At 41.3% G+C, this 25,599-nt stretch overlaps 1 protein-coding gene across 3 annotated transcripts in view; it reads right to left on the bottom strand.

The window, feature by feature from the left end:
• cadm1b (cell adhesion molecule 1b) overlaps positions 1–25,599 on the bottom strand; it is a 126,675-nt gene that overhangs the window by 30,425 nt on the left and 70,651 nt on the right. For all 3 annotated transcript variants that reach the window (XM_041047285.1, XM_041047284.1, XM_041047283.1), the window contains exons 2-4: positions 11,305–11,325; positions 6,078–6,224; positions 1,341–1,493 (exon numbers count right to left, since the gene is read on the bottom strand). In XM_041047285.1, coding sequence (XP_040903219.1) covers positions 1,341–1,493; positions 6,078–6,224; positions 11,305–11,325 — 321 coding nt within the window. The remainder of the gene's footprint in view (positions 1–1,340; positions 1,494–6,077; positions 6,225–11,304; positions 11,326–25,599) is intronic.

Genomic DNA, 25,599 nt, shown 5'->3' on the forward strand with positions numbered 1-25,599 from the left:
GCTGAAATACACTTTAAACACATCGAATGTTTACCATGTTTACCTTCTCAGTTTAGTGTGTTAGAATGCAAAGCACAGCTGGGGTTGGCGGGAATATCAGTGGTATTGGACAAATTGGAGCTAGATGAAAAGTCAGAGGATTATTTAAATCTGTAATCTCTGAATTTTTTTTTTTTGGCTTCATGCTGTGAATGCCGCACTGACATATACCTTTTAATCTGAAATGGTGAACTTGTTAGCAATCAGTTGCATATTTATACATCCAGTGGTTACAGCACAACATTATCATTCATTTTGAGTCATATTTCTGACCACCTGGCAAACGCCAGTCGAATACCCACTCTCATTTAGCTCTCTTTTTGCTCTCTACCAACTCCCGAGGGAAATATCTGGCTCTTTAGCTGCTAAATGCTCCACTGTGTTCACCAGCTAGTCGCTAACTGTGTCTGTGTGCTGTTTGCTGCTGAGCTGGTAGTGTTCAGAGGGTTTGTAAAGACTTTTTGCTGAAAAAAGGCTCATAAACTCATAGTCACTTAATCATTTCTTATAAGTGAGCAAAAGGAATTCATGATACATCTATTAATTCATGCATTAAATCATCATGAGTCATGCATTAGTTATGCATTACTTAAGGATGTGTTTCGTACCCTCACTATAGTGTTATCCGATATTCTATGACAAAGTTACGGAAGTATATGTGACTGCAGCCTATAATTATAAGGGTGTAAAATCTACACAAAACATAATACGACTCAGTTGTCCCTCGCCCCTTGCATTAGTCATCGCGGCAAACTTGCTAAACTCCGGTTACTTGAAAGCAAAAAGTCAGTGGGGTGTTTATTTCAAGGACTCTTCAATGCAACCCTTGGTTCAGAAATACTGCAGCTAGGTTTCAATTGTACAACTAGAGTAATTACTTTAAAGTGCTTTTAATTCCTTTCAATCCCCCAGGATGTCTGCATGTATAATAAAGCTTAACTAGAGTAATTTCACTCCAAAGCATCAAAGTGTGGCACAGCTGACTCTCAATAGGGAATCGTTTGGAGCAGCCAAGTCAACATTCACCGGGATTCACAGAGTCAACACAGCTGCCAAAACCAACGCGGTCTGAGCCATCAGTTTCAGCATCTGCTCCTTTTCGTTATGCTGTTGAGCACCGTGAGAGCCTAATTGGCTGACATTTTGTTTCAGTTGCTAAAGATAACAGGATCAAAGATTACCATTATTTCATATTCACTATCTATAACGGAGCGAAATACAATAAAAGTGTGTGCGAGTGTGTGTGTGTGAGGAAGGGTGTGATATGTGTGTGAGGTTCACAGATGCACCCTCACACCTACCCAGGACAGTGATGTCTGCGTAGGCTTCCTGAGGAGGATCTGTGTAGAGCTGGCACACATAGCGTCCCTCATCGGAGAGTGACACATTGGACAGAGACACCCGCAGTTCGTTGTCAGAGAAATTCACCAGCTGGAACCGGCTGTCCTTCAGGGCTGTGGGGATACATGTGAGACAGAGACAGTGAGGATACAGAGTACAGGGACACAAACGTAAGACATGGAGTGAGAAGGAAGAGGAGAAGGAGGAAGGTGGGAAGTGGAGAGGGGTGAGAATGAGAGAGGAGATGGAGGAAGACGAAGGAGTCACAAGGAGAAAATGAGACAGAGGAAAAGGGGGAGAGTGGGGGGAGGGGGGAGGCACGGCCCTTTTGTGGGCTTTCTCCTTAATTGAGTAAAAGTGAGTTTCAAAATGATTCATACAAGTTGATTTATAAAGTAGCTTTACAGTCCACAGAGCACTCGCAGAGACAGGAAAGTGTGAAGAGTGCTCATGAGGACTCCTAACAAGCTAGGAACTCTTAAAATGGGCTGCTGCTGGTCATGGATGGATGCATCAAACTCACATATTCCAGAAAAAGGAGACGCATTCAAACATACATAATGAATTAAATCACAGCGCAGGGGTAGAAAGGGTTGGATGCCTGAAACTCTAAATCAAAAGTAGCCAGGAATCTGTTCTAATGCCCGTATAGATTGGCTGAATTTTCTTTTAATGTTGTCAAACTAAGTTAGCTGCCTCTCTCAGAATTTTCACTCTGTTTTTCATTTGGCCAGCCCTCATCCCTGAGCACTCTTTTACATAAACAGCTTTGGTTGATTTGATTGGGAGCCCTTTTGATGTTTTGACCTGCCTTCTTTATCAAGTCCTCTCTGCATCTGTCGAGCTAACGAACTCTATTCAGCCCCTATTTAAAGCACGGGGAGTTTGTTATTCCCGTCAGGCTTTACACTTAGCATCATGATCATTACCCAAGGTCTCGGGGCAGTGTCAACATGAAACCTCATCCCCCAGTATAATTTGAGAGCTCTTTGGAAGTCTCTCCTCAAAGGGAAACAATGACACCGGTGCACTTAGAGAGTCGAAGCACCTGCTAGGGAGGGAAACCCTTCACTTCTGAGACGCTGAACGTAGTTTGCACAAGACCGTTTCATAACTGGCTGACTGCTTACGTAAGAGCATGGAGGATGCACAGAATCTAGTATTTATTTAGTCAGTGTTCTGGCATATTTTCACCAAAATATGTCTTCATATTAGGTCAGCAATTGTTTTCATTAGAAATTAATCTGCTAATTGTTTTCTTGACTAATATTTGTTTTTAACAAAATGCTAGAAAATAATGAAAAAAAGCCCATCACACTTTGCCAAGACTTAAGGTGACACAATGAATGGTTTTGTTGTTGGTTTTGACAGACCAACAGTCCAGTATCTAGTCTGCTCTTACAGAGGACTAAGAAAACAAGAAAATATCCCAAATTTAAGAAGCTGAGGCCAGTGAATCTGTGGCAGTTTTTCCTTAAAAAAACAAGGTACATGATTAATGGATCCGTGAACCTGTTCTTGATTTATTTCCTTTTAGTCAAGTAACCAATTAATCAGCAGATAGTTTCAGCTTGTTTCCTGCTGCTGCCCTCCTTGAAGTCTCTAAAGATCACATGGAAAAATGGATCTAGCCATATTGTAATTAAACTATATTTTTAAAGCAGATGTAATCAATATTTTTAAGTCACATGACTATTTACATTGTCGTGTCATGCTAAAGTCGTAGGTTGGACAGCTAAATAATGTGCTCAATATAAAGCTCTGTAAAGCTGAGGGGAGCTGCAGATTTGGATGATAATTTTCTGTGTTCATCACTACGAATGACCTCTTTCACATTGTCAGATGATACATTGCTATTATGAAAACAGTGATTATAGCAGCTGTAAGATTTGAAACCAGGTTTTCAGGGGCTTTAAATCTACAGGGGACAAGTATTTGATGCTCAAAAAGAAGAGATGTCTTTTGATAGAATATCACTTTAAACATTAAACCTTTATAACACAAAGTCGGGCAACTCCCGAGGAAAGATGCAGTGAATAAATAATGGTGTGATATTGCATCACCAGAGGTCCACCTTCGCTGATAAAAGCTAATTTTTCCCATTTCAGATGACAACTGTGCCAAATTGCATGTCATTTCGCATATATCTAGCAGAATAAATGGCTCATCCCAACAAGACTCGCTCAGCCCCTGTACCTATGACATAATTCATCTTTATTTGCTGCAACAGAGGTTTGTTTATTGGGCCTTCACTGGTACTGTAAAGCTGCTATCATTTTGGTATTTGTGTGTGTATCTGTTTCTGTGGCTGCCGCTTCGCTGTTCTTGTAGCACCCGGTGTGTCTCTATGTCACTGCTGTTTACTTCCTTGTATACAAAGATTTGCTAGTGTGTCGAGCAGCCCCGTTGACAGGTAACAATGCCACTGGCTGAGGGGGGTCCCCACAGAACCAGCAGTCCTTTAGGAACAGAGCCTAGAATAGCGCTGCCATGGGGTTCACTAGACCCCATTACAAGGAACACAAGCATGCAGCAGCAGCAGCAGCCCAATAATACTTTGGCCGCCTGTCAGAAATCTGACATATATTCAGATCTAATTGCGGATAAACAAAACCGTTTGTGTTTTGAAATTGACAAAGGCACTGTATTGACTCAGACAGAGAAAATTAAATGTTTACAGGCCCACGTGGAACCGCTCAATAAAGAGTGAGGAGGACAAGGTTGTCTTAACCTCATGGAAAGATTTTGTTAACAGTACAGAGCTGATATTGATTGTTACTAGGATGTTAGAGCTAATTATTCATTGTTGCTTTTCTGAAAAGAAACATCCCTAATCTCCATCTACTCCTTGGTGTCTGAATAAAATTTTTTAAGATGTAGAGCTCAACATGACCTATTCTTTACATCAATCCATTTTTCTCTGCCATATTCTCAGCCGGCTTTGGGTATTTTGTACAAATATGACGAAGATGTGTACTCAAACTCCCCTGATGCTCTTCGCAAGTGAGAAAATGGAACACACGTTTCGCTACCTAGACTTGTGAAATAACAGCTGGGATGAAATATAGACTGAAATGAAGGGTGTTTCTCGTTCACCTTGAATCTTGGCTCAGATCCCAGATACAAAAGCAGAGACAAAAACTTGGTTCAAAGTAGAGGTAGCCCATATGCTCATGCATAATCATAATGTTCAATATCCTAATCTAAGAGATTATCGTAAAATCGAACAGTGACAAGGACACAAAAGTATCCCCATTATGGTAGCGCTGTGAATTATCTCATATTAATCTTGCAGCATTGTGAGCTTAATGACTTGTGCTAAAGAAGTCAAGGACAGATGGAATCACACATTCACACAGAAAATCTAACCTGAAGCTGGAGCTGATCTCCTAGTGATATCTGATACCTTCACTGTAATGTCAAAACCAAAGAAATCCCTTTAGTACAAGATGCCCTGAACTGTAGACTAGTTGTTGTGGACACAGTTAGTTCTGAGGTGCAGGATCAGCCACGCCATTTTCTCCCGTTTGTCCTGTGAAACAGGACGTGTAAGGCTACGACGGATAATAATTTTCATGATCAATTTTTTTTTTTTCCGTGCAGAGTTTGACACTAGAAGGCTGTTTTCATGTTCATCCACTGAAGGGGGGAGTTTCTCTGTACTCACCTTAAAGACGTTTTCATCTGAACATGATTTTGTGACATTGCAACTAGTTTGGAGCCGATTGTGCTTCATTATGTAACTTAAACATGTGATGTGGAAACTTGAAATCTCTGGTGCATATACACTGAAAATGGACTTTTCAATGAAGTAGGACACATCTTTTGTCTAGTAGTTAAATAAAACATATTTGCATATTCATAGATTCTAGGTTTTTTTTTTTTTTTTCAATGAGTTCTGCCCTCCTATTCCTAGTTTTAAGATTTTTTTTTAACAAGAATACTAAACTATTCAATGGAAAAACCATGCCAGACAAATTATTATTCAAAGAAGAGTAATTTTACATGTCTGAAAACATTTCTGGAGGGGATCTTATTTTATTTTATTTTTTAAAAAGGCTTAAACAGCAGATTACTGAAATAGTTGCAGGACGCTTTCACGTCGATCAGTTAATCCATTTGTCAACTAATCAGTTCATCTCTCGTTATGTTTATGTAAGCAGTGGTTAGGGTCTGGCACAGACATGACAGAAAGAATTTTGTTATGTTCCCATAACAAAAAGCCTTGGTGATGGTTAGTCTTTTTTTTTTTATAGCTACTGTTTTTACAGTTACTGTTTTGCTGCAGTTTAAAATGCACAATTACAGGAAATAATGTATATTAAATGATGAAGTGAAAAAGGTGCTTACAACATACAGCTTTGGTGACAACTCTGTGAGGAAAATATTTTCATTACAGACAGGAAGGATGTCCAAATCTACAAAAACAAGACCAAGACTGTCAAAAAAAAAAATCCTTCAAATCCTGATAGAGGTACTCTTGGTATGGAGAGAAAAAGAATCACACGCAGTAAGCCATTATTAAAGAAAAAAAATTCACTTCTTTTTCAGACAACTTTAGCCAAGAGACCTTTATGTGGTCTTTTTGTGGTGGGAAAACAGATTTCTCTCACTTTTTGTACAAGGACCATTTTAAGACATCGTCCCAAAATTTCAGATGAAGTTGTAAACACTGCGTCTGAGGCACCAGCACTTACGTCTAACATCTTTGAAGTAGATGGTCTGTCTGTTGGGGTTGAGCAGCTGGATGACGGAGTCGTCGTTGTTCTTCACTCTGCAGCTGATGGTGGCCATTTCCCCCTCGATCACCGACACATTGTCAGTTGCCAGGTTCTGACCTTCGACTTCACAACACAGACAAAAAATACAGACGTGAGAAAGACGTTTCAAAAGGGAGACAAGGATTCCTGTGTGGATATTTACAGCCTATCAAATATTCTTACTACAGGGACCGCATGTCAGCACATGCACAGAGTAAAGATATGTGAATAGGCCGTGTAGATTGTCTGTTTGCAGCCATGTCTAATCCTTTTAATATAAGAGCCATGTGCAATGTTTGTCACTATTGATCTCCCCCAGCTCAGAGTGGGCCCTGTGAGTCAGTGCCAGATGGGCTGTAAGCTCTGCTGCCCACAAAGGTAGGGAGAGAGGAGAGGGTATTAAGAAAAAGAGACAAAGAAACAGTGTAAGAAAGTGGCAAGTTGTAGATACGGGTGGGACGGAGGAGGGGAGGAAGAGAGGGGGAGTTAAAGAGAGAGGAGAGCGAGAAGAGAGAGATGGAGCCGGGCTGGATGCTGTTTATGGCTAAGCTTTATCAGAGCCCTCCATCTGAGGTTCCATGTGACCAATGTGTGCTCAGTGTGCTCAGTGGTTCTTTCTGTATCTCTAGGAGTAAAAGTGTTGTAAGCATCTGAGTCACTCTCTGTACACTGGCATTGTTGCCACAGTCAGGCCATGAACCTTGTCACAGTAACTTACACGCCACACCACACCACCCCCCCACCCACCCCACAAAAATCCTGGCTTTGTCTCCCCCGTCTTCCAAGAGAAAGAGGACGAGAATCAAAAGTCACCTTGCGCTATATTTATCTGGCAGGAGCCAAAAAAGCGTAAGGAGAATGGAGAATATGTTTTAATGCCTCAGATTCACACCAGTGGAGGAACAACACTCTCAGCCACAGCCCCAAGAAAACATCAAAAGCACATTTGCATGCCCAAGTTGTCAGACACCTCTACTGCATTCTGACATTTACAAAGTGGAGGGAAAAAAAAAAAAAAACACCTGCATTTTCAGATAGTGATAATGGGAATAGACAGCCAAACTAACATGATTCAAAATGAACTCTGCGAATGCAGCAAGCAATAAGAAATTAAACTGCTGCGGAGAAATGCTCCTCGGACCTGTCTGATGCAATGAACTACCCATTTCATTCCACTCTGCTGCCAGGGCTCCCGTTCAGGACAAAAGAAAGGTAACAGGTAAAAACAGGCACAGATTATATCCAAAAGGTACACACTCAAGCCCATTAAAGCTTTATTGTTAATCCCAGATTGGGTTTTAATGAAGTTTATATTTACTTATTGTTAAGGTGCATTGGCATAATTTAATATTAAATTGTGAAAAAGGACACAGATGTGAACCAAATTGAATGGCACAGCAGCGGGTGATAGTGAATGATTCTTGTTCAGTGTTTACTGTAGATGAAGCAATGCCTCCTGACACCCACTAGGGACAGACAGGAGAACAATGAATGAATATGTATATGAGAGAGTATATAAATTAATGCAAGGGTTCTCAACCTTTTCTGAACATTTTTTTATTTTATTTTATTTTATATTTACAGTATATATTTATATTTAATTTATATTTTAAATTGACAGTGGCAATACATTTTTTTTATTCATGTTGACTGGTCAAGTGCAACAGTTAAATGAAAACACCACACAGAGATTGCAAAGGTAAAGGGGTGATGATGGTGAGTCCAAAAAAACTCCAGATTTCATCCAATGCCAATGTTTTTCTCCCTTTGTACAATACTGTGCAGGGTAATATAGTATAGTTAAGCTTAGGGAAAAACAATGGTTATTTCAAATAGCACTGGTTAAAGCTTTAATTCAACATTTTTTGCAGAAAGTTGCATGAAAAGGTTGATACCACCCTCATATACAGCCAGCAGCCAGTTTTCTTATTTCAGTGGAAAAATGGCAATTTGACATTTTAGCGGGAGTGATCTGTCAGATTATTTCTTGGCCGGGGTTTCACCGTTTTCACACTTTCACTTTTTTTTTTAACAGATTAAAGATATAAAGTGTTAATTAAAGAGTTTTAGAGACGCATTGATTGCAGGTCTGTGACAGGACATGAACTCTGGTCATGAAAATCAGACACGCCCATTTCACACCCTTATTTTCCGCTTTGCTGCAGATAGGGCACAAATATTTTATGCACTGGAATGAACCAGCAACGTGGCCTGCTAGTGGGTTGAGAACCACTGAATTATTGAATGAATTAAGGAATGAGTTGACAGAGAGATTAGTTATTTTCTAGCTACACAAGCTGTTTACAATCTAAAGGTAAAAAATAAATAAATAAAATGAGAGATGATCATGAGCGTCAAATCAAAATAATCTCCATGTGGAGAGCTGAAATGTGTAAATCTGTAATAATATCAAGTGTGCCGGAGCTCCTCATCTTCTGCAGCGCTTAGTGCATAAGCGCTGCAGAGGATGAGGCGAAAGCAACGTGAAGTGTTTTGATGTCTATTTTATTTCATCGCTCTAAAAGTAATACATTTGGCAGTCAAAACAGCAACACAGAGCAGCCTCAAAGCAAGGTTACCCTGCTCCCAATCTGTTGGACTGAGAGAAAGGGAATGCAATAGATAAATTCTCCATAAGGTTTAGCAGCCCCAAGCAAGGTTGGTCCCCCTCCAATATCCAGGCCTAGGCTCATCTCCAATTCAAAACACACATAAATAACGTCGCTGTGATTAGCAATCCCATCAAAGTGAAAACAGGCCACTTTGTGGAACATGGAGGGTTTTCGCAATTGGAGTAAACATTTTCAATTGCCTCGGCATCCTGGTCATGATTGGGTGCAAATGAGGAGAGGCAGTCATTAATTCTGGGTAGTGGGTGGGGATGGAGGGGGAGTGGGCAGAGGCATGGCACAGATGACTGGCTGATAAATTCACACTCATTCCAGCAGCTGTCTGGAAGAGTAAAGTGCCTGTATCTCTACACATGGCTGCCCTCCTGTTCCTGCATCACAACATACTGAATGAAACAGTCAGAGGGAAATACAGACCTTCAAAAGTCTGTGTGCTCTCCGAGGGGATGTACAATCTGGCATCAAGTGTCTGGCACGGAGGGTTCGGCTCATCAGCCGTACTCAAAATGCAAAACACCACCCACCCCAACCAATTTTAACAAAAGTTGACGAAATCAGGAAATATTAGCAGACGAGCTCCTCCATCAGAAATTCGGAGACAGGCACCTTTGAATCAAGTTCGCTCTCTCTTTGAACTTTTCTCTCTTGTTTTCACATCAAAAGACATGAAAGGGGCAGCAAAAAGCAGGACAGCCAGCCCCCAATTCCTCTCCCTTGAGTCACCGCTGTCTGCAGCAGTCGTGTCCTTTCAAGGAACAACCAGGACTATAGACAGTCATTAACAATAAAAGTTTCTCCTGCTCCTTCTCTGATGATGCCTCTTCACTGCCGTGTGTCTTTATCCCGCTCAGTCATTAAACCCTGATCCTTATGATGAAATGCTGTTTTAAGGTTGTTCACAAGTGAGAAGGCTTCTGTCTCAGGGTATAATTAGCGCTGTGCCATTTCTCCTATAACCGTTTGCATGGGAAGGTTTCAAAAATTTCATACCCACTAATTTGGCCACCTTTCTTTTTCTTTTCTCTTTTAACCAAAGATAAGCTCTCTCATAAGCTCTGTGCAACCGTTTGTATAATGATGCTGCAACAAGACTAGAAAATAAGGATGTTGAAAAAACAATGTTTTCCTTTACTCATTGAATGATTGATACAAGGTGATTTTCAATACACTGTAATGATTAGCTATCACTTTCTAAAGGGACATAATTAATAACATGTTTATAAACTCATAATTAATTGCTTTAGTAATGGCTGAAGAATCCTTAACTAAAAGTTTATAGTTCAGTTTTAAGCCACTAATAAAGTTGTGGAGGTTGTTAAAAAATCCCTTTGAATGACGTTCACTTCCTTTGCAGATGAAAACTACTGAGGGTCTGGACCAAAAGTGATTTCTTCACAACTTGTTACCAACATTTATAACACCACTTTTACCAAACAGAAATAATAAACACCAACCATATGTTTTCACAACCTGGCAACCCAAAATGGACTTAGTGTTTAACTACTTTAATAAAGAATTTGTTGGAAATTATAACCCTATAAACCTTATTTAAAAAAGAGTGCTTTATTATCTGCCTCCCAATGACTCATAACAGCATGAAATCTCCCTTTTAAGTGTTAAATGTTTTACTTTATTACATTAGAAAAAGTACCATGTTTCAAACTTAACTTGCAGATTAAACATATTTTACAGGATATTTTGGATATTCGATTTTTGTGAGGTGCTAGTTTGCAGTTAGACATCAGAGGAAGGAGAAGAGAGACGTGCGCTCACAGCTCATTTTCCTGAAAAAGACAAATGTTCTTTGAATATAGTGTACACAGGTTATAATGTTATGAGTAATTGTATATGAGAATAATTGTTTAATGAATATTATTTAGCCTTTCTTCCTGTCAGTCCATCTGTTGGTCAGTCACAGCACAGCTGTAACTAAGTACAGCCCCACAGAGCTGCTAGCATGGCTGTAGACCTGTTTTCAGAATGAGAGACAGTTATAACTGGCTGTGTTTATTTTTGCTGTTGGAATGATTAAAAATGGTGAAGTCCACCTCCACTGTAATGCACTGTAATGAAGAAGTCAGCAGTTTTTGAGGAAAGGAGGCTTCCTCATTATTATTTTGGCTCGATAGGCCACAGCCTTTGTGACCATTTGGATTATATATTTATCTTTTTATTACTGCTGTCTTATAGTTAGTGAGTAACATAGATGATGAATGCATAGTGAAACTTTTAGTAGCAGAAATGTGTCAAAACAGCCAACAAACTAAAGTGGCAACCGAGTAGCCGGGACAGGAATTTGAAATCTGCCGTTACATGTGGCGAAATGTTGACTTGAGAATGAAAAATAAAAAGAATGGATTGTCACTGTGAGTCCATGTCTCCCTCCTCCTTCCTGAAAAGGAAATACCAACATCACCAGCCATTCATGTAAATATGCACAGATGAACAGACTGCGACGGACAGCCAATCAACACACACACAGACCGAAGCAAGCAAGTCCAAATGAACAGCAGGTAGCAAAAAAGAATGAGTACCTGTCACGGTTTCAGCAGCTCCTGTTGCAGCGCAGGCGAGGACGAGAGCAGAAGAGAAGAAAACAGACAGGTTGTGAGCAGACAGGATGCAAGCACAGAGCCATATTCCACTGTTAACAAAAAACTTACTCATTATTTCTAAATATGTGTGTTGAAATTCATTAAATTAAAGCTCCATATGCTATTTGTGTAATTTCACACCAATTAAGAAAAATTCAAAAAGGCGTCATAATGAGCAATTTTACAATCCAGCCTTTCTATTCTTCCACAGGTGTGTACAATCCCGACATAATGAGCCGCTTTTATCCCCTTGTCCATTTTCCCTCAGTGTTATATTAATATGGAGGTACAGGGGGAATTTGTGGACTTTGTTTTCTCCCCCTCGTGTCCCTGATTGAGATTCCAGCCAACCCCGCTACAGAGCAGCCACTGCCTGGAGATGCTCCCCTGGGACCTGCGGTGTATCCTGGAGAAGAGAGCACCCATTCGGAACGGTGCCCACCCAAACTGGCATCTCGCAGGGCATGGGAGACTGGCGTGTTCCCAAGTCCCTGCAGCAGTGCTCAGGGACTGTACCCTCGGGAGAGCTTCCATCATTCATTGTCTGCTATTCATAAACAACACCCCCACACCCCCACCATTTCTCTCACACACCCCTCCTCCCCCTGTCCTCTGCTGCACATATCTACATTTTTATATTTCACACACCATCTTTTATTATATTGACATTTCACACAGACTTTGGGGTTTCTGTACTGGCTGTGAGCAATGGGAGCCTCAGTGCCGAGCGTACAGTATGTTGAAGTGACTGCTTGTCTCACTTGTCATTGCCAGCGTAATAAGGGTGTAAGGTATGACACATGTCCTTGTTATACTCCTTTGTGCATTTTCAATGTGTCAGCAATTCCCTCAGGACAAAAAAGTCTGAGTGACAAATCACATACGATGGGAAACAACTTTTGAACATTGTCCAGGAGCCTGCTGCAATATCTCACTGGCCTGAGCCTCTGCTTCTTTAAAACTTCAAGTGTCAGTCAAAACTTTATCTTTATAATGTGATAATTCAATATAATGAGGCTTCTGGGGCAATTCTGCTCCAGCTGAAAGTGATTTGAACAAAAAGAGACCGCGAGTGATAGAGGTTGATAGCCAGACTCAAATTCGAGCTTGAGCGAGCACACCGTATGCGTCCCAGTCCAACGAGCCCTCAGGACAGCCCATAATGAGGCTTTTGAGCTGCTTTAATTGCCAGGTAATTATAATGTTGTAGCAACATTATGTAAATGACTCATTATCATCTTGTATGTGTAGTATATCTGCCCTCATTTTATGTTACTTTGTCAGGAGTGTAACCCAGAAAAAAGTATCACCCTGATACCAGGCACCTCAGTGTTTAATCTTGTCAACAGAGGCCTACATCTAAACACGGGGACTTGTGATATAGTGTGGTGACACCTTCCCTAACCCTTCAGTATGATCCACTTCCTGCTGGTGGCCTCTGAAGGGGCTATAAATAGCTTTGTGGTGGCGGTGGTGTGTCTGCCATGCTCCCCTTCTCTCCTCTGTACCTGCAGCACATTAGGTAGAAGTTATGAGGTGCCAGCTCGCCTGTGATTAGATGTCATGGCTGTCGCTCTGCTTAGACAGTGCTGATAGACAGATTTCTGGGGAAATGCGTGTGATGGCATTCGTGCGAGTGCAGCCGTTGCACCAATCTGTCAATCACAGGGGATGAGAGCAGGCAGGCCAGCCAACCTCCAAATAATGTCTGTCCTTGTCTCCTCACCTCTTCTCCTTTTCATCCGAATCTCATTCTCCTGTTCCACACAATGAGCAGCATTATGTTCAGAAACAGAAAAGTGGAGCATTTCCCCACTCTCCACTTACAGTGATGCCACCTTTCCGGCTGGAAACATGCTCATTCTGAGCATTTGAAAGGGCATATTCTCGCGTTGCATTATGTTTTCTATAAGAAGTGAGGTTCTGAGTGATCCGGTATCCAGGCATCTGTGTTCAACCCATTGCCACCACAATGAATCCATAATAATCTGCACTATTTTTTAGTCGCTGAGGCAAACTCAGATCTCTGGAGAATGGATGTCTGTGCTGTAAGAGTGGCACATAGTCTCTCTCTCTCTCTCCTCCCCCCTCTCTCTATTGCTGCTCAGTAAAAGCAGTGGGGTAACACTAATGAGACAACATTTCTTCTCAGTACTAGTGTGATGCCTTTGAATTAATGTTCTTCCTTTCAGGTAAAACATTCCCTTGCTTATTTATGCTCATGATCTGCAGCGTGTTGCATGTCAACCTAGTGTGTGATCGCACTGCATAAGAGGACACAACAGAGGTGGATGCTGGAACTCTGTAGTTCCCCATAGAGATCCACACCAGTTACTTCCGCGAGTGTGTGTGTGTGGAGCGATGCTGTCTTACTGTGTGCAGCCCACTGTGTTTTCATTTAATTAGAATGATCAGAGGTGGGCTTCCTCTTTTTTCTCTTCAAGGAAATCGGATGGAGAAGCGAGCTCCTGCAGGGTGGACCGAATAAACATGGACAACTTTTGAGGTTTAGATTTTCACAAAAGAAACTGAACAAAGAGTTTCAGCTGTCCTCGCAAAAAAAAAAACAGTGCCCTACACAAGTGCTCGGTTTCTCGCCTGAAAATCACTCCCCCTAGTGTCCTAGTGCACTTCTAATGTACATGTGTTTTCCCTCTTTGTATGTATTTTTTACTTTTTTGTATTTGTTGCATCTCTGGATTTGGAGCCAATGGGGCCTCACTGGTAATCATCAGCAGCCCTGGTCCTTACGCTGATGAAGATGGTATCATACAGTTGAAAGCTCCAAAGAAAACCAGTGAGTGGACCTTGGGTTGCTTTTCTTTAAGTCAACAAGAACTAGAAGTCCTGAAAGTACTTTGTATTACATAATAAGAGCTACGGCTAGATCTCGCAAAGACTGATGCCTGTGACAACTGAGAAAACCACCCACCAATGAAGATTGCGTAATATGAGTAAGAGGAAAGCTAGTAAGGGGACTTGGATCTGACTTTTTTTTTTCCAATTTCAAAAATGAGATTTCATGCTTACTACTGGAGAATTTAATTCTAACATTTATATAACCTCTAAAGGGTGCTCTCTTTATGCTGTAAAGATTGTTGTTTTGTACAATATTAAATAACAGCAATAATTTAGCTGCATTTTATTATTTACACACTTGACCCGCTTCTTTTATTATCGGCTCTCAGGTACGGCTTAATCCAGACCAACCTGTCAGTGAGATATCAGAAAACGCTCACCTGTAAGCACTACTGGGAATGTACAGATTAATTCTCCCCAGAGTCGACCAAAACATATTTATCAGGTGGGCTTACAGGAGATGCAAAGCTTGTTCCTGCTTGATAAACTGTAATAAAAAGGTGATTTTGCAAATATCCCCACAGAGGTGGATAATTGCTCACTCACTGTTGATTGAATGCGCTTTGTAAATGTCCAATCTATGACCAGAGTGTTTGTGTTGTACTCATGAAAAGCCAGGAGGACACCTGTAGCTGAATACTGCTTTTACATTGGGAGATTAAGGGATAATCCTTCAGAAATGCTGGCAGATAAAAAGCAGATATACTGAACTTGGTGCCCCGTCTCCTCTCAGTAAAGTGCTATGGGTCTCTGCAATTGCACATAAATAACAGTAGATGGATGTTCTTATGAATACAAAGATAAAATTAAGACATTTCAGCATCTAACATCTCTGAAAACAAAAAAAAAAGTGTGCAATCTCATTGGTGTACGTGACTGGGTCATGTCACTCACACATGAAAATGTGTGTGAAGAGTGGAAAAAAAACAACAACAACAACAACAAAAAAAAAAAACTGCAAACAGCCACCAGACGCTTTAATGACAGCTTTGCACAGCTCAGGTAGTGCTCGCCTCTCACAGTCGTGTCAAGAAAAAAAGAGAGAGCTAACACATTTCTGACGACTGTAGATGCCAGGCTGCTGTTCCACACAGCCTCACATGACAGACACCAAGCTCTCCCTGCTACACAAATAAAACAGCATCGAAATGCAAAAAATAAAAGTGAGATGAAAAGAAAAAAGACAGCGGTTGCTAGGTATCACGGTGACGCATCTATCAATAGGTAATTTGACATAATGAAACAAGACTATTCTACTAGGCAAGATGTCTCAAATCAAGTATTATAGTAACACGCTATTAAGTCATGCTGATTGTGACAAATGCAGTAACTTCAGAGGTCTATAAATCACCAAGCAACTCCATTCGCTGGGAGGTACAATGATTTCCTTTTTCCTACCAGGCACAATCATCCACTCTGTTATGTTAACAAGACTGGTTGACTGAGCATGGACTTAAGTGTAGCAGCAGCAGTGTGCTCTGCACCCAAAGCCACGCAGCAGAGAGAGAGTCCTGCTTAAAGCCGAGGCAAAGCTTAACCTCTGGCAAAGTGACACATCACATCTCATTCAGGTTGTCTATTTCGGGTGACGCTGCATCTTTTTTTTTTGTTATTTATTTATTTATTTTTTTGTGAGTGTGTTTTCCCCTTCAGAGGCAGCACACACTGTGAAGCCTCTTTTCAGTCCCGGTCTCAGTTTTTGAAAGAAAGTTGCAGCAGGAGTGCTGCGTTTGTTACCACAGGATAGAAGCCGAGCACACGCAGAATGAGTCAAATCAAAAGCCTCCAAAGAGTCTTGAGGGAGGAATTTTTGCTATTCTGGAGACGCAGTAATGCCTCACCCATAGTGCGGTCTCTTGCCAGGAAAACTCACGTGAACAATGTTCACAGAAGCAATGGTGTGTTTGTGTTTTCTAGCCTGTCTGCCAGCATATTTGCTGACTCACTATGAATGTGTCTGCATCTGCACAAGCATTTCTGTGTGTATAAGTGTGTGTGCGTGTGTGTGTGTGAGGTAATTAGGACATTAGGAGAAGCTTCTGACAGGCTTGTCATCGCCACAGCCTGCACAGTGGAAAGGAGGTGGTCAGAGGGGTAAGTGGGGGTCCAGCAGGGTCAAGAGACAGCTGCTGCACCACCACTCACTGTCTGGAAGCTCTCAGAGAATATTAAACCACCGGGGCCTCGGCCAAGATGCTCCCTCATTTATGGAATACACAAAGCCTCTTCACAAGGAGGCAGCGGCTAATTTATGCCACTGTTATAAAAGTGCTATTGTTTTATTTTATACTGAAACATTAGAACATAAACATAAAAAGACAAAAATAAATGGCGATGGCATTGCGGTAATTGAGGTTATTTTGTAAATCAGTGAATTCAGAACACACTGATTGTTGTTCTCATTTTTACACTCACACTTTTTTTTTTTTTTTTCCATGATGATAAATCTGTGTGGTCTCACGCCTCCTGTGAATCTGTCTCCAGCACAGAGAGGCTCTATTATTGCGAATATGAGACATATTAAATATATCCCCCAAGGCTGATGACCTTGGCGATGACATACCATTAATTGTATAGATGGATTATTATCATCACAACAATAACATGGCTGCTTTTCTGCTTCACTCTCCATAACACCTGTGCCCATTCCCTGGCTGCCTCTGCTCATATACTCATAATCACATCTATCAGCCCAAAACGTTAACTGCATCCGGGGACGCTAAACACGTCCATTTGTTTGCAGTTGTAATGTCTTTTGTGCGCCTCAATCAGGCACCTGTCAGACACACACCTGCTACCTCAGTGCTAAGAGAAAAGGCAGAGGGAAGGCCTTTTGTTTCCTCACAGAGTTTATAATCAGCACGTTGTTTCCAATCTTCTTCCACCATTTTTCAATTTCCCATTTCCCTTTTCTCAGTCAAATCACTGCTATCAATCAGGTGCGCGTTTGAGAGAGGAGAGAGCGAGGAAGAGAGTGTGTGTGTGTGTGTGTGTGTGTTAGAGAGAGAACGAGGGGAAAGTTCCTTGATGGAACCATCTCCAGCCCTAGGCCTCATTAGTCAGAGACTGCAGGAGGAAATGTGTGCGAGTGTGAGTGGCGGATGCATGTGTGTGCGAGCGTGTGTGTGTGTGTGTGTGTGTGATAAAAATGAATACTGGTAGAGTGTGTCTGTCAATATGAGGCCATTTAACATTCCCCATTCCATCCAAATGATGCACAGCGGACACTGAGTTCCTCTAAATGGATACTCAACCCAGTAAGTTCTATTATATTTTGCCCTTTCCCTCCACTGTGCTTACTGATATCACGGAAAAAGATGACCTATAATGTCTCAAAACAATTTCTGTGCAACCATGACAACAGCTTCTCCATATCAGCATGCCGTGCAGTGAAAACAGCTCAGAAATGAATGCAGTTGACTGATGTGGCAGTCAATACGAATCAAACCATAGCAGCTGCATAGGCACAAGCCATATTGATCTCATGTGACAAAAGGACCTCGCGGTGCATCGACATCTTTGAGGAGAGTCAACTTCGGCGCTTTGATAGTCTGTTCCACTGAACATGCCGAACATTACGACAGAAATAGCACAAAGTCCTCTGTTAACATTAACGAGGCAGAGATTAGGCAACAAATACAAAGAGCGAATAAGGGACGAGCAAACACCAGATTATTGCCAACGTGGCAATATGCTCGATGTTTTCCTGAGTGTATTGATTATAAAAGAGATCTATTTGAAGTGGCCATACAAAATGGCAACTATAGTAAATTCACAATGGCAGGGTAATATACGGCTTCACTGCTTTCATTTATTCACAGCTTGACATTTCCTCCCTTCCACAGAGTGTGCTCTAACTGCGTGCCAATGGCCACATCATTTAGACTGGACCCGCATGAATATTTAACATTAGTGCCTGGATCGTAGCTCGCAGAAAATGAATTATTTTTAGTGGGCTTTGCAGAGGCACCGTGAAAAACTCTCACTCCGGTGATGAATCGCTGGAGAGTTTATGTTGTATTAAGCAGGCAAAACAAATGGCTATCAATCATTTGAAGCTTTCCACGCTTGCCAGCTATCTGCACCCCTTCCCCCCTTTCAGAGATTCTGTTGGTTTTCCGAGGGATCAGCTGCCAGCCTTGGGTGTGTAAAAAAGGGTCAGCCTTGACTTCACTGGAGTTTGTTGACAAGCCCTTTGTGGAAGACAAAGACAGACTCGGGAAGTGTTACAGCGGCCAACAGCCCGACTGCAAATTTAGGTACAAGTAAGTAAAAACGTAGACACCTATAATATACATCCATGACAAACAACTCTTTGTAATCACCAGTAATAATAACCCATTAATTAAACTGCAAGTGATTAGCATCTCAGATTTAAGTATAGCCACAACTTACGATTATTTCCACTGCTGATTAACTTAATGGTTACTTAACTGATCGATCTTTTGTTCTATACAATGACAATAAATACTAAGAAATGCTTGTTATGAGAGTCCAAGGTGACGACTTCAAAGTCTGCAACCAAGACTTTATAACACCCATCTCACTTATAAAGGTAATGTGTATTAAATCGCGCAGAAGACATCTAAAATATTTCACTTTTTTTTAAAATTTTGTGATCATTTCTTTTAATGTTTTGCATTTTTAAACAAAGTATTAGTAGTAGTAGTATATCTCCTCCTGGTCTGTTACAGTACATGATGCATCTTCCCATAAAACTATAGTGCCTGCTTCCAATGTTTGCTCACAACTCCTGCAGGGGATTAACAAGAATACAAAGCAATGCATGCAGACACATGACATAGATACAATGCCTGCCAAATGTAAGTAACACAAATACAAATTTACACAAAACCTTAAAAAAAAAATCAATTATTTTTCCAATTTCTAAACAAAACTACAATATTTCCAATTGATGGAATACTGCAGCCACAAAAAGAGATATATTTCATATTATCAGACGATGTGGAATAAGAAGGTTTTCAAGCCTTAGCACTAATATTAAAGAAAACCAGATGTTAAAGGGGCTAAACTAGTCCATGTTGTGTAATGACAGAGTGAAATGAAACATGATTCAGCATTTATGTGACCTATTTTTTGCCTCCAAGTCTAAATGATTGTGGAGAAGGTTTAGGACAATTTTGTTTCCAGAACAGCTGAATTCGTTTTTTTTTTTTTTCATCAAAGCTCAATGAAAAGCAAAGATAGAATAGTGCGACTGTCCAATCACTTGGAAGAGAAGGTTTCAGGTTGATGTTTGAGTGAATCATCTTTTGTACAGCCTGCTTCAAATGATGTCTGTATCAAGAAAAGACCTATTGAGTGTCACCAGACCACTGCCAAAGATGAAGGTACAAAGGTGTGAGTGCTGCAAAAAACATAAAATCTCCTGTAGAAATGCAAGTTGAAAAAAAAAAATGCTCCTGCAAAATTAAGAGGGCTAAGAGATCAAACCTCAGAACGCATAAAGAAGTAGCTCTTATAGATGATTAAATCAGCTCTTCAAGCTTCCCCTACCTGCTTTGATTCGTTTTATTTGATTGGCTATGTAATAACCTTAACATTGGTTAATTGCTGGTTAATTTACCTCTCATAGCAAACACACAACCCTCTAGTCTGCCAATCAGTCATTTAAAAATCATGTATGAATTCAGTCAGCTAAAGTACACACACAGACACAAGCGAGTGCCCAAAACACCAGTGTGACACACACAGTTTACACATTCTCGGATTACTTGACAGTTTCATTAAGACAGATTACCGTGACCCTGAAGTTTTAATCTTCCAGATAAAGTGAAGCTGTTTTTACACCCATCCTCAAGGATGCACTTCATTTCCAACAACATCCAACCTGAGATGAGATTTGGCCTCCCTCAAATACAATCTGAATTGCTCCAATTGATTAAACAGAAACTGGCAGGCTGAACAGAGCAGAGCAGAGTACAAACCCGTCCGCGGAGCCACCGGCAACTGTAGACACAAGATTGAGGGTAAGATATCTGTGAGTGGCCTGGCACCTGAGTCAGAGAGATAGTCCTGCTTACTGGGGGCGGGAGGGAGGGTCAAATTGGAGACAGACTGGGTGGCTTTGGCTGTGTTTCCCCTTCAGGTTAATATTTTATGGAGGTGCGATACAGTTCAGATGACAGCTTGAGATGACTGAGAGTCGGCGTGCAAGCGGCAAGAGTACAGCGATTTATTAGAGGGGAGGGAGTGTGGCACGGGGGAGAGTGAGGCTGAATGTGAGAAATGTGTTAGTAGCTGTTAATGTGAGGAGTCTCAAAATGACTCACGTTTGTGCTCGTACTTGTATGCATGGACATGTATGTGTGTGTGTGTGTGTGTGTGTGTGAGATGAGTGAGTGCTATCTGCAACCCAAGCCCATTAAAAAGCAGAGGCACCGGCAGTACAGATGTGTCTCTCTCTGAGCCCAACATGAAACACAGAAAACGGCCTCTTTGATCATTACCTACCTGTCAGTCTGCCCTCCACAGAGACCGCCTGTTACGACTGCTGATGTGCCACACTGACAGGCCAGAAACACACACGCAAACTCAAACACATAGAGGAAAAAAAAAAAAAAAACAGCGCTGCTATGAGCCTGACTGGTGTTGGCATTCAAACCCGTCCCCAAGGAGGTATAACCATGACGACCAGTAGTGTGGGCAAAGTGCAGGTTTATTATTCTATATTTGGATTCCAATTAGCCTCAGTGGCTGTGAGGCTTGCTGGGGTCCACATTGGCATTTGTACCGACGGGCAATTTAGTCTGCAATCCCAGTGATTGTATGTTTGTAGAACGTGGGATGAAACAAGCAGAAACCCATGTGATCAAAGTGAGAGCATATCCAGAAGTAGTGAGTCAAAGGCAAACAAGCTTGTCCAAGTTCATTTGTTTGACTTACTGCTTCCACAGTAGATACCCCACAATCTGCTGAGAATATTTGTAGACAAACAGGAAGACAAGAATACAACTACATATAGACAGGGTCAGCAGTCCTTCCGTCCGTGATTTAACCACTGCTCCACCCAGTCCATAAACTTACTCATGCTACTGTGTGCATTTGAAATTCACTGCCTTTTTCTGTGAATTTCAAATGTCAGCGCTAAATATTCTCACATCATAAATATTCTATCTTGACTCATACATTTTCTTTTCTTTCCACAGTCTTCTCCAATTACAGTTGCACTGGTTTGATAACTATGATTCAGGATTTTGAAGTATGCGCGTCTGAGATTTTCATTTGTAGTCGTCAAAGCAACGAAAATTTCAATCTTGTTTTCCATCCAATGCCAACATTTTTTTCTAAATTCTTACTTTCTACAATACCTACCCACATCTCCATGAGGTGTGGTTAGGTTGAGGAGAAGATCTTATGTTAGGGCAAACAAACTATGATGAATGTGTGGTTGGAGTCAGGGAAATTCAACACTTGGTTGAGGTTTGACAAAGATCATGATTACAATTAAAGCTACAATACGCGAATTCTGGAAATGACCTAGCATGACCTCTCTGCCCCTCCCTCTCCCTGCTCTCTTACATTCTCCGTGAGCCCTTCACCTACGTCCTGTCTCACTGTCTCAGCTAATGCAGGAATTGGGAGTTTTCCATTCTGATGTCCTCCAGCCTCAGTGTGAGAGGAGCAATAGACCAATGGCGTGTTCAGATACTTTAGAAGAGAATCTCTCTGCATAGCTGCCAGGCTGAGTCTGGGTCACGGAAACCTTTGACAACATCTCTCCACAGTGAAATATATTCTGAAGCATATTTCAACTGTTACATTCTCCAGTTTAAATAAGAAGGTCTATGACAGGATGAAAACTCTGGCCTCCTGCATCAATCTAATGGCTAAAGCACTACACGCGCACCTCACTACACCCACCCTCCAGACTCTTATAATCCGCCCCCGCCTCTGCCTTGGCACTTAACATAAATTGTGGACTGTGGATTTGTCCAGTATTCACATAATCACAAGGGAAAAAGACACCATGTTACGTCATTTTGCCCTCCAGAAAACCGTGATGGGCAATTTTTTTTCCTGTGTTCTAATGTTTTATAGATAGATAAAATTGATAATGGAAATAATCATTAGTTGCAGCCCTAAACCTATTCAAATTGTTGAACATTTAAAAGAGTTTTAAATATAAAATGTATCTGATACTGACCTGACTAAGTCTAAGCCACAGCTGCAAAGACAAGCATCAGCTTAGAAAACTGGCTCCACCCTCTGCACAGACCTGCTGGCTTTGACAAAAACTAACTTTGTCAACTAATTCCCAAAGCCAGACAGCCTAAAACTGTCTTAAAATACTGTAGTGTGTTGCCTTTGTTTGTATCTGTGGGTTAACAACTGTTGGTCAACTTTTTCAAAAGAAATCCTTCAGAGACTCAGCTTGCCAAGCTTGTTAGGAGGATATCTGCACCTTTATGATCAATCAAACAGTTTCTGAATCCTCACTTCCCCTGCTACGTTTGTCGCTTTTTCACCGCGGTCCCTGTTGCTCTTGTTCTTTGATTTTTCTGTCACCGCTGTTCGCAGCTTCCATAGGTCAAAGTTACCTCTTTAATCTTCATGTGCCCCCACTTGCACAGAGTGTAAACAAATGAACAATGTAATGCAGCAGCAACTATACACAAATTTATATGCAGAGCCCTGTTTGTCTGTGTTTCTATTTCAGGCGAGGTTGACTTTGTTGTTAGTGTACCACCCACATGACTTAAGGTGGTCACATTTGCTTGCAGCAATTTACACAGTTTAAGTTGTAATGGCTTTTCCACATCTCTCTCAGAAACAGCAAAGACACCTCTGTAACTACTTTGGGGAAACACTGCGCGACCACAGCTCCGACACCATTAGCATACATTGTACTGTCAATTTAAAGGTAATGTTTGGAGCTTATTCTAATGGGAATGAGTCAATTTGTTTTGAGAGTAGGATGAGAATGTGAGGACAGAGGAAACATGTGGCTACGATGCTGTGTGGAATTTCAGCAGAAACATTATTCTGTATACGCCAAAATCTCCCGATGCAGTCTCACTCAGCGTCATCTCTGTCATGCTTCAGATCAGACTGCAGCACAACATGAAAGACTCAACACCAGTCGAGCGCACGCCAAGCAAACCAGTCCAACAGACTGACAGACTCACACATATTCACAGGAGCTTATTGCATCTGTATGGCCGTGCAGCACGCTGCGTCTGTACCTTCAAGTGAGCAAACGCACTAATATGATCACATCACGCAATGTTTGCTTATCTCTCTCTGCATTTCTCACCTCAGATAAAGAAGATGTCTCTCCCTCACGGCTTCAACTGCCTGTGTACATTTAGAAAACTGTTAAACACACTCAACATAAATTCACAGACATTATGCTAAATAAATAACACTGTTTTCATACTTATGCACAGCGATGGAAGAGGTATTCATTTCCCCTCAGCTTACAGAGTAAGTTTTGTCTTAGATTAACCAAGAGAATCATGTCAAAGCTCTAAAATGTTAAGTGCTGTCAAAACAGCAGCATTCATACAGGAACTTAGCTTAAATTTGCTAAATTTGGGTTTAATTCTATTTCATCAGTACACTGTACACAAGATTACAAATCTGATTAGACATTCAATGAGTTTTCATTACTTTACAGTTTTTGATTCTTAGTGTGACAGATGCATTTTGCCGGCACTAAAAAAAAGTACTGAGGTTCAATGCCCCACTGTAAGATGTCTAGTGTTTAATGTATGTCACATCATTTTCCTCAGTTAATAGAAATAATATTAAAATCATGGTTATGATACAACAGCTATTATAATAGCAACAACCCAGATGCTATTACTACTTCTGGTAATAATAATAAAATGTGAATGTAGGATGTTGCGCAGCGGTCCTTGCCGGAGGAGGTGATGAGCACAGAAGAGTTGATGATCATGGAGGAAATAAAGAGAAAGTCACCTAATCTATGGCACAGCACTGCTGACACCTCGTAAGATTAGAGACGCCTCTCAGTCTAAATCAGTCCTGTATCCGCATGCTTAGCACCATTACTTGCTTTGTGGGGTACTACCCTCAGGGGTGCATGGCCCACACAATGGTAGCTGCCAAGCTGCAGAGCAAGAACACACGCACTCAAATACACACAGGCATGCACTTTCACTCACAGAGAGAAAGAGTGAGATGATCGATGATGATGATTAACACGGAAAATTCAGTGAAATCTTCGCAGAAAGTGTCCGAACTTTCCTGTGATGGCGCAGTCACAGCGGTGGACACTCCTCAGCGGTTTTAAATCACTGCGCACTGTGCGTCTTCTTTCTTTTAAATTTAAATGCAAATTATTATATGTCAGGTTCAGCCATACTGCTAATACAGCAGCACAGGCTGATGGAGCTTTGATGACCAGAAAAATAACACAAAACACACTGGTGATGGTGTGAAGATCAGGGCTGTGCATTGTATGAGTATTGTTTGTTTTGGAGAAGAGGCTGCCACTGGAATGCCAGTGTAAATACCCGGTTTTGTCAGTTCTCTGTGCTGCTGTTTGGGATCCAGAGCAACCGCAAGATCAGCATCAGAGAACATTTTCATCCCTCGGCTTACAGACCTACTGAACTGCAGCTCAACATCCTCTTCCTAGTCTTACTGTTCTTAGCTGCGAGCCAGCTCCTTGAAATAAAAACGGCCCCACTACTGCCCCGCACATTTGATTTGTGTACAGTGTTGAAGGAAGCGCAGGTCATTGCCAGGTTCAGCTTGGGAGTTTTGCTTTTTGTTGTGATGTGAGGAATTAATAAAAGATATTTTTGCAGCTTGCTGTTGAGAGCAATAAAATAAAATGACAAGAGGGTGATATTTTTTAATCAAGTATATATTGAGTTCATCTTGCAACAAAAAAAACACTCAAATATATTTCACCTTTCACTCCAAATTTGCACCCTCCCACTCTGTTTTGTATTTAAGAGGCGCAGCGTACGAGAGTTGATTTTTCTTTTCTTTTAAAATTAAATTACCAGAGTCAATTTCAACAATGCAGAATACCTCACATACAACCTGGCAATAACACAGGCCTGTATAATGAGGTAAAATAAAGGCTAAATGAATCCAAATCAGAGGAGCCATGGGACCGGGGGAATGTGCACTGTGAACAATTAGCTAGCTCATCCAGCATACGAATCAGCTCCTGGCACATTACGCACATACTGTAAAGCTCATTACTGCTGCAAAACACACAATCAGATGATCAAATTCAGTGACAGAGCGGTGAGCGAGCTCTGTCAGGATCCGCCTGCCATTCAGCTCTTTAACCCGCTGCCGCCGCGCCCTAATCACCCTGCGCAGACACAACAACAGCCTCGTGTTGCGTTTTAACAAGTCATGCTTCGTTAT

This window comes from Toxotes jaculatrix, chromosome 9 (assembly GCF_017976425.1).
Source record: "Toxotes jaculatrix isolate fToxJac2 chromosome 9, fToxJac2.pri, whole genome shotgun sequence".
Lineage (NCBI taxonomy): Eukaryota > Metazoa > Chordata > Actinopteri > Toxotidae > Toxotes > Toxotes jaculatrix.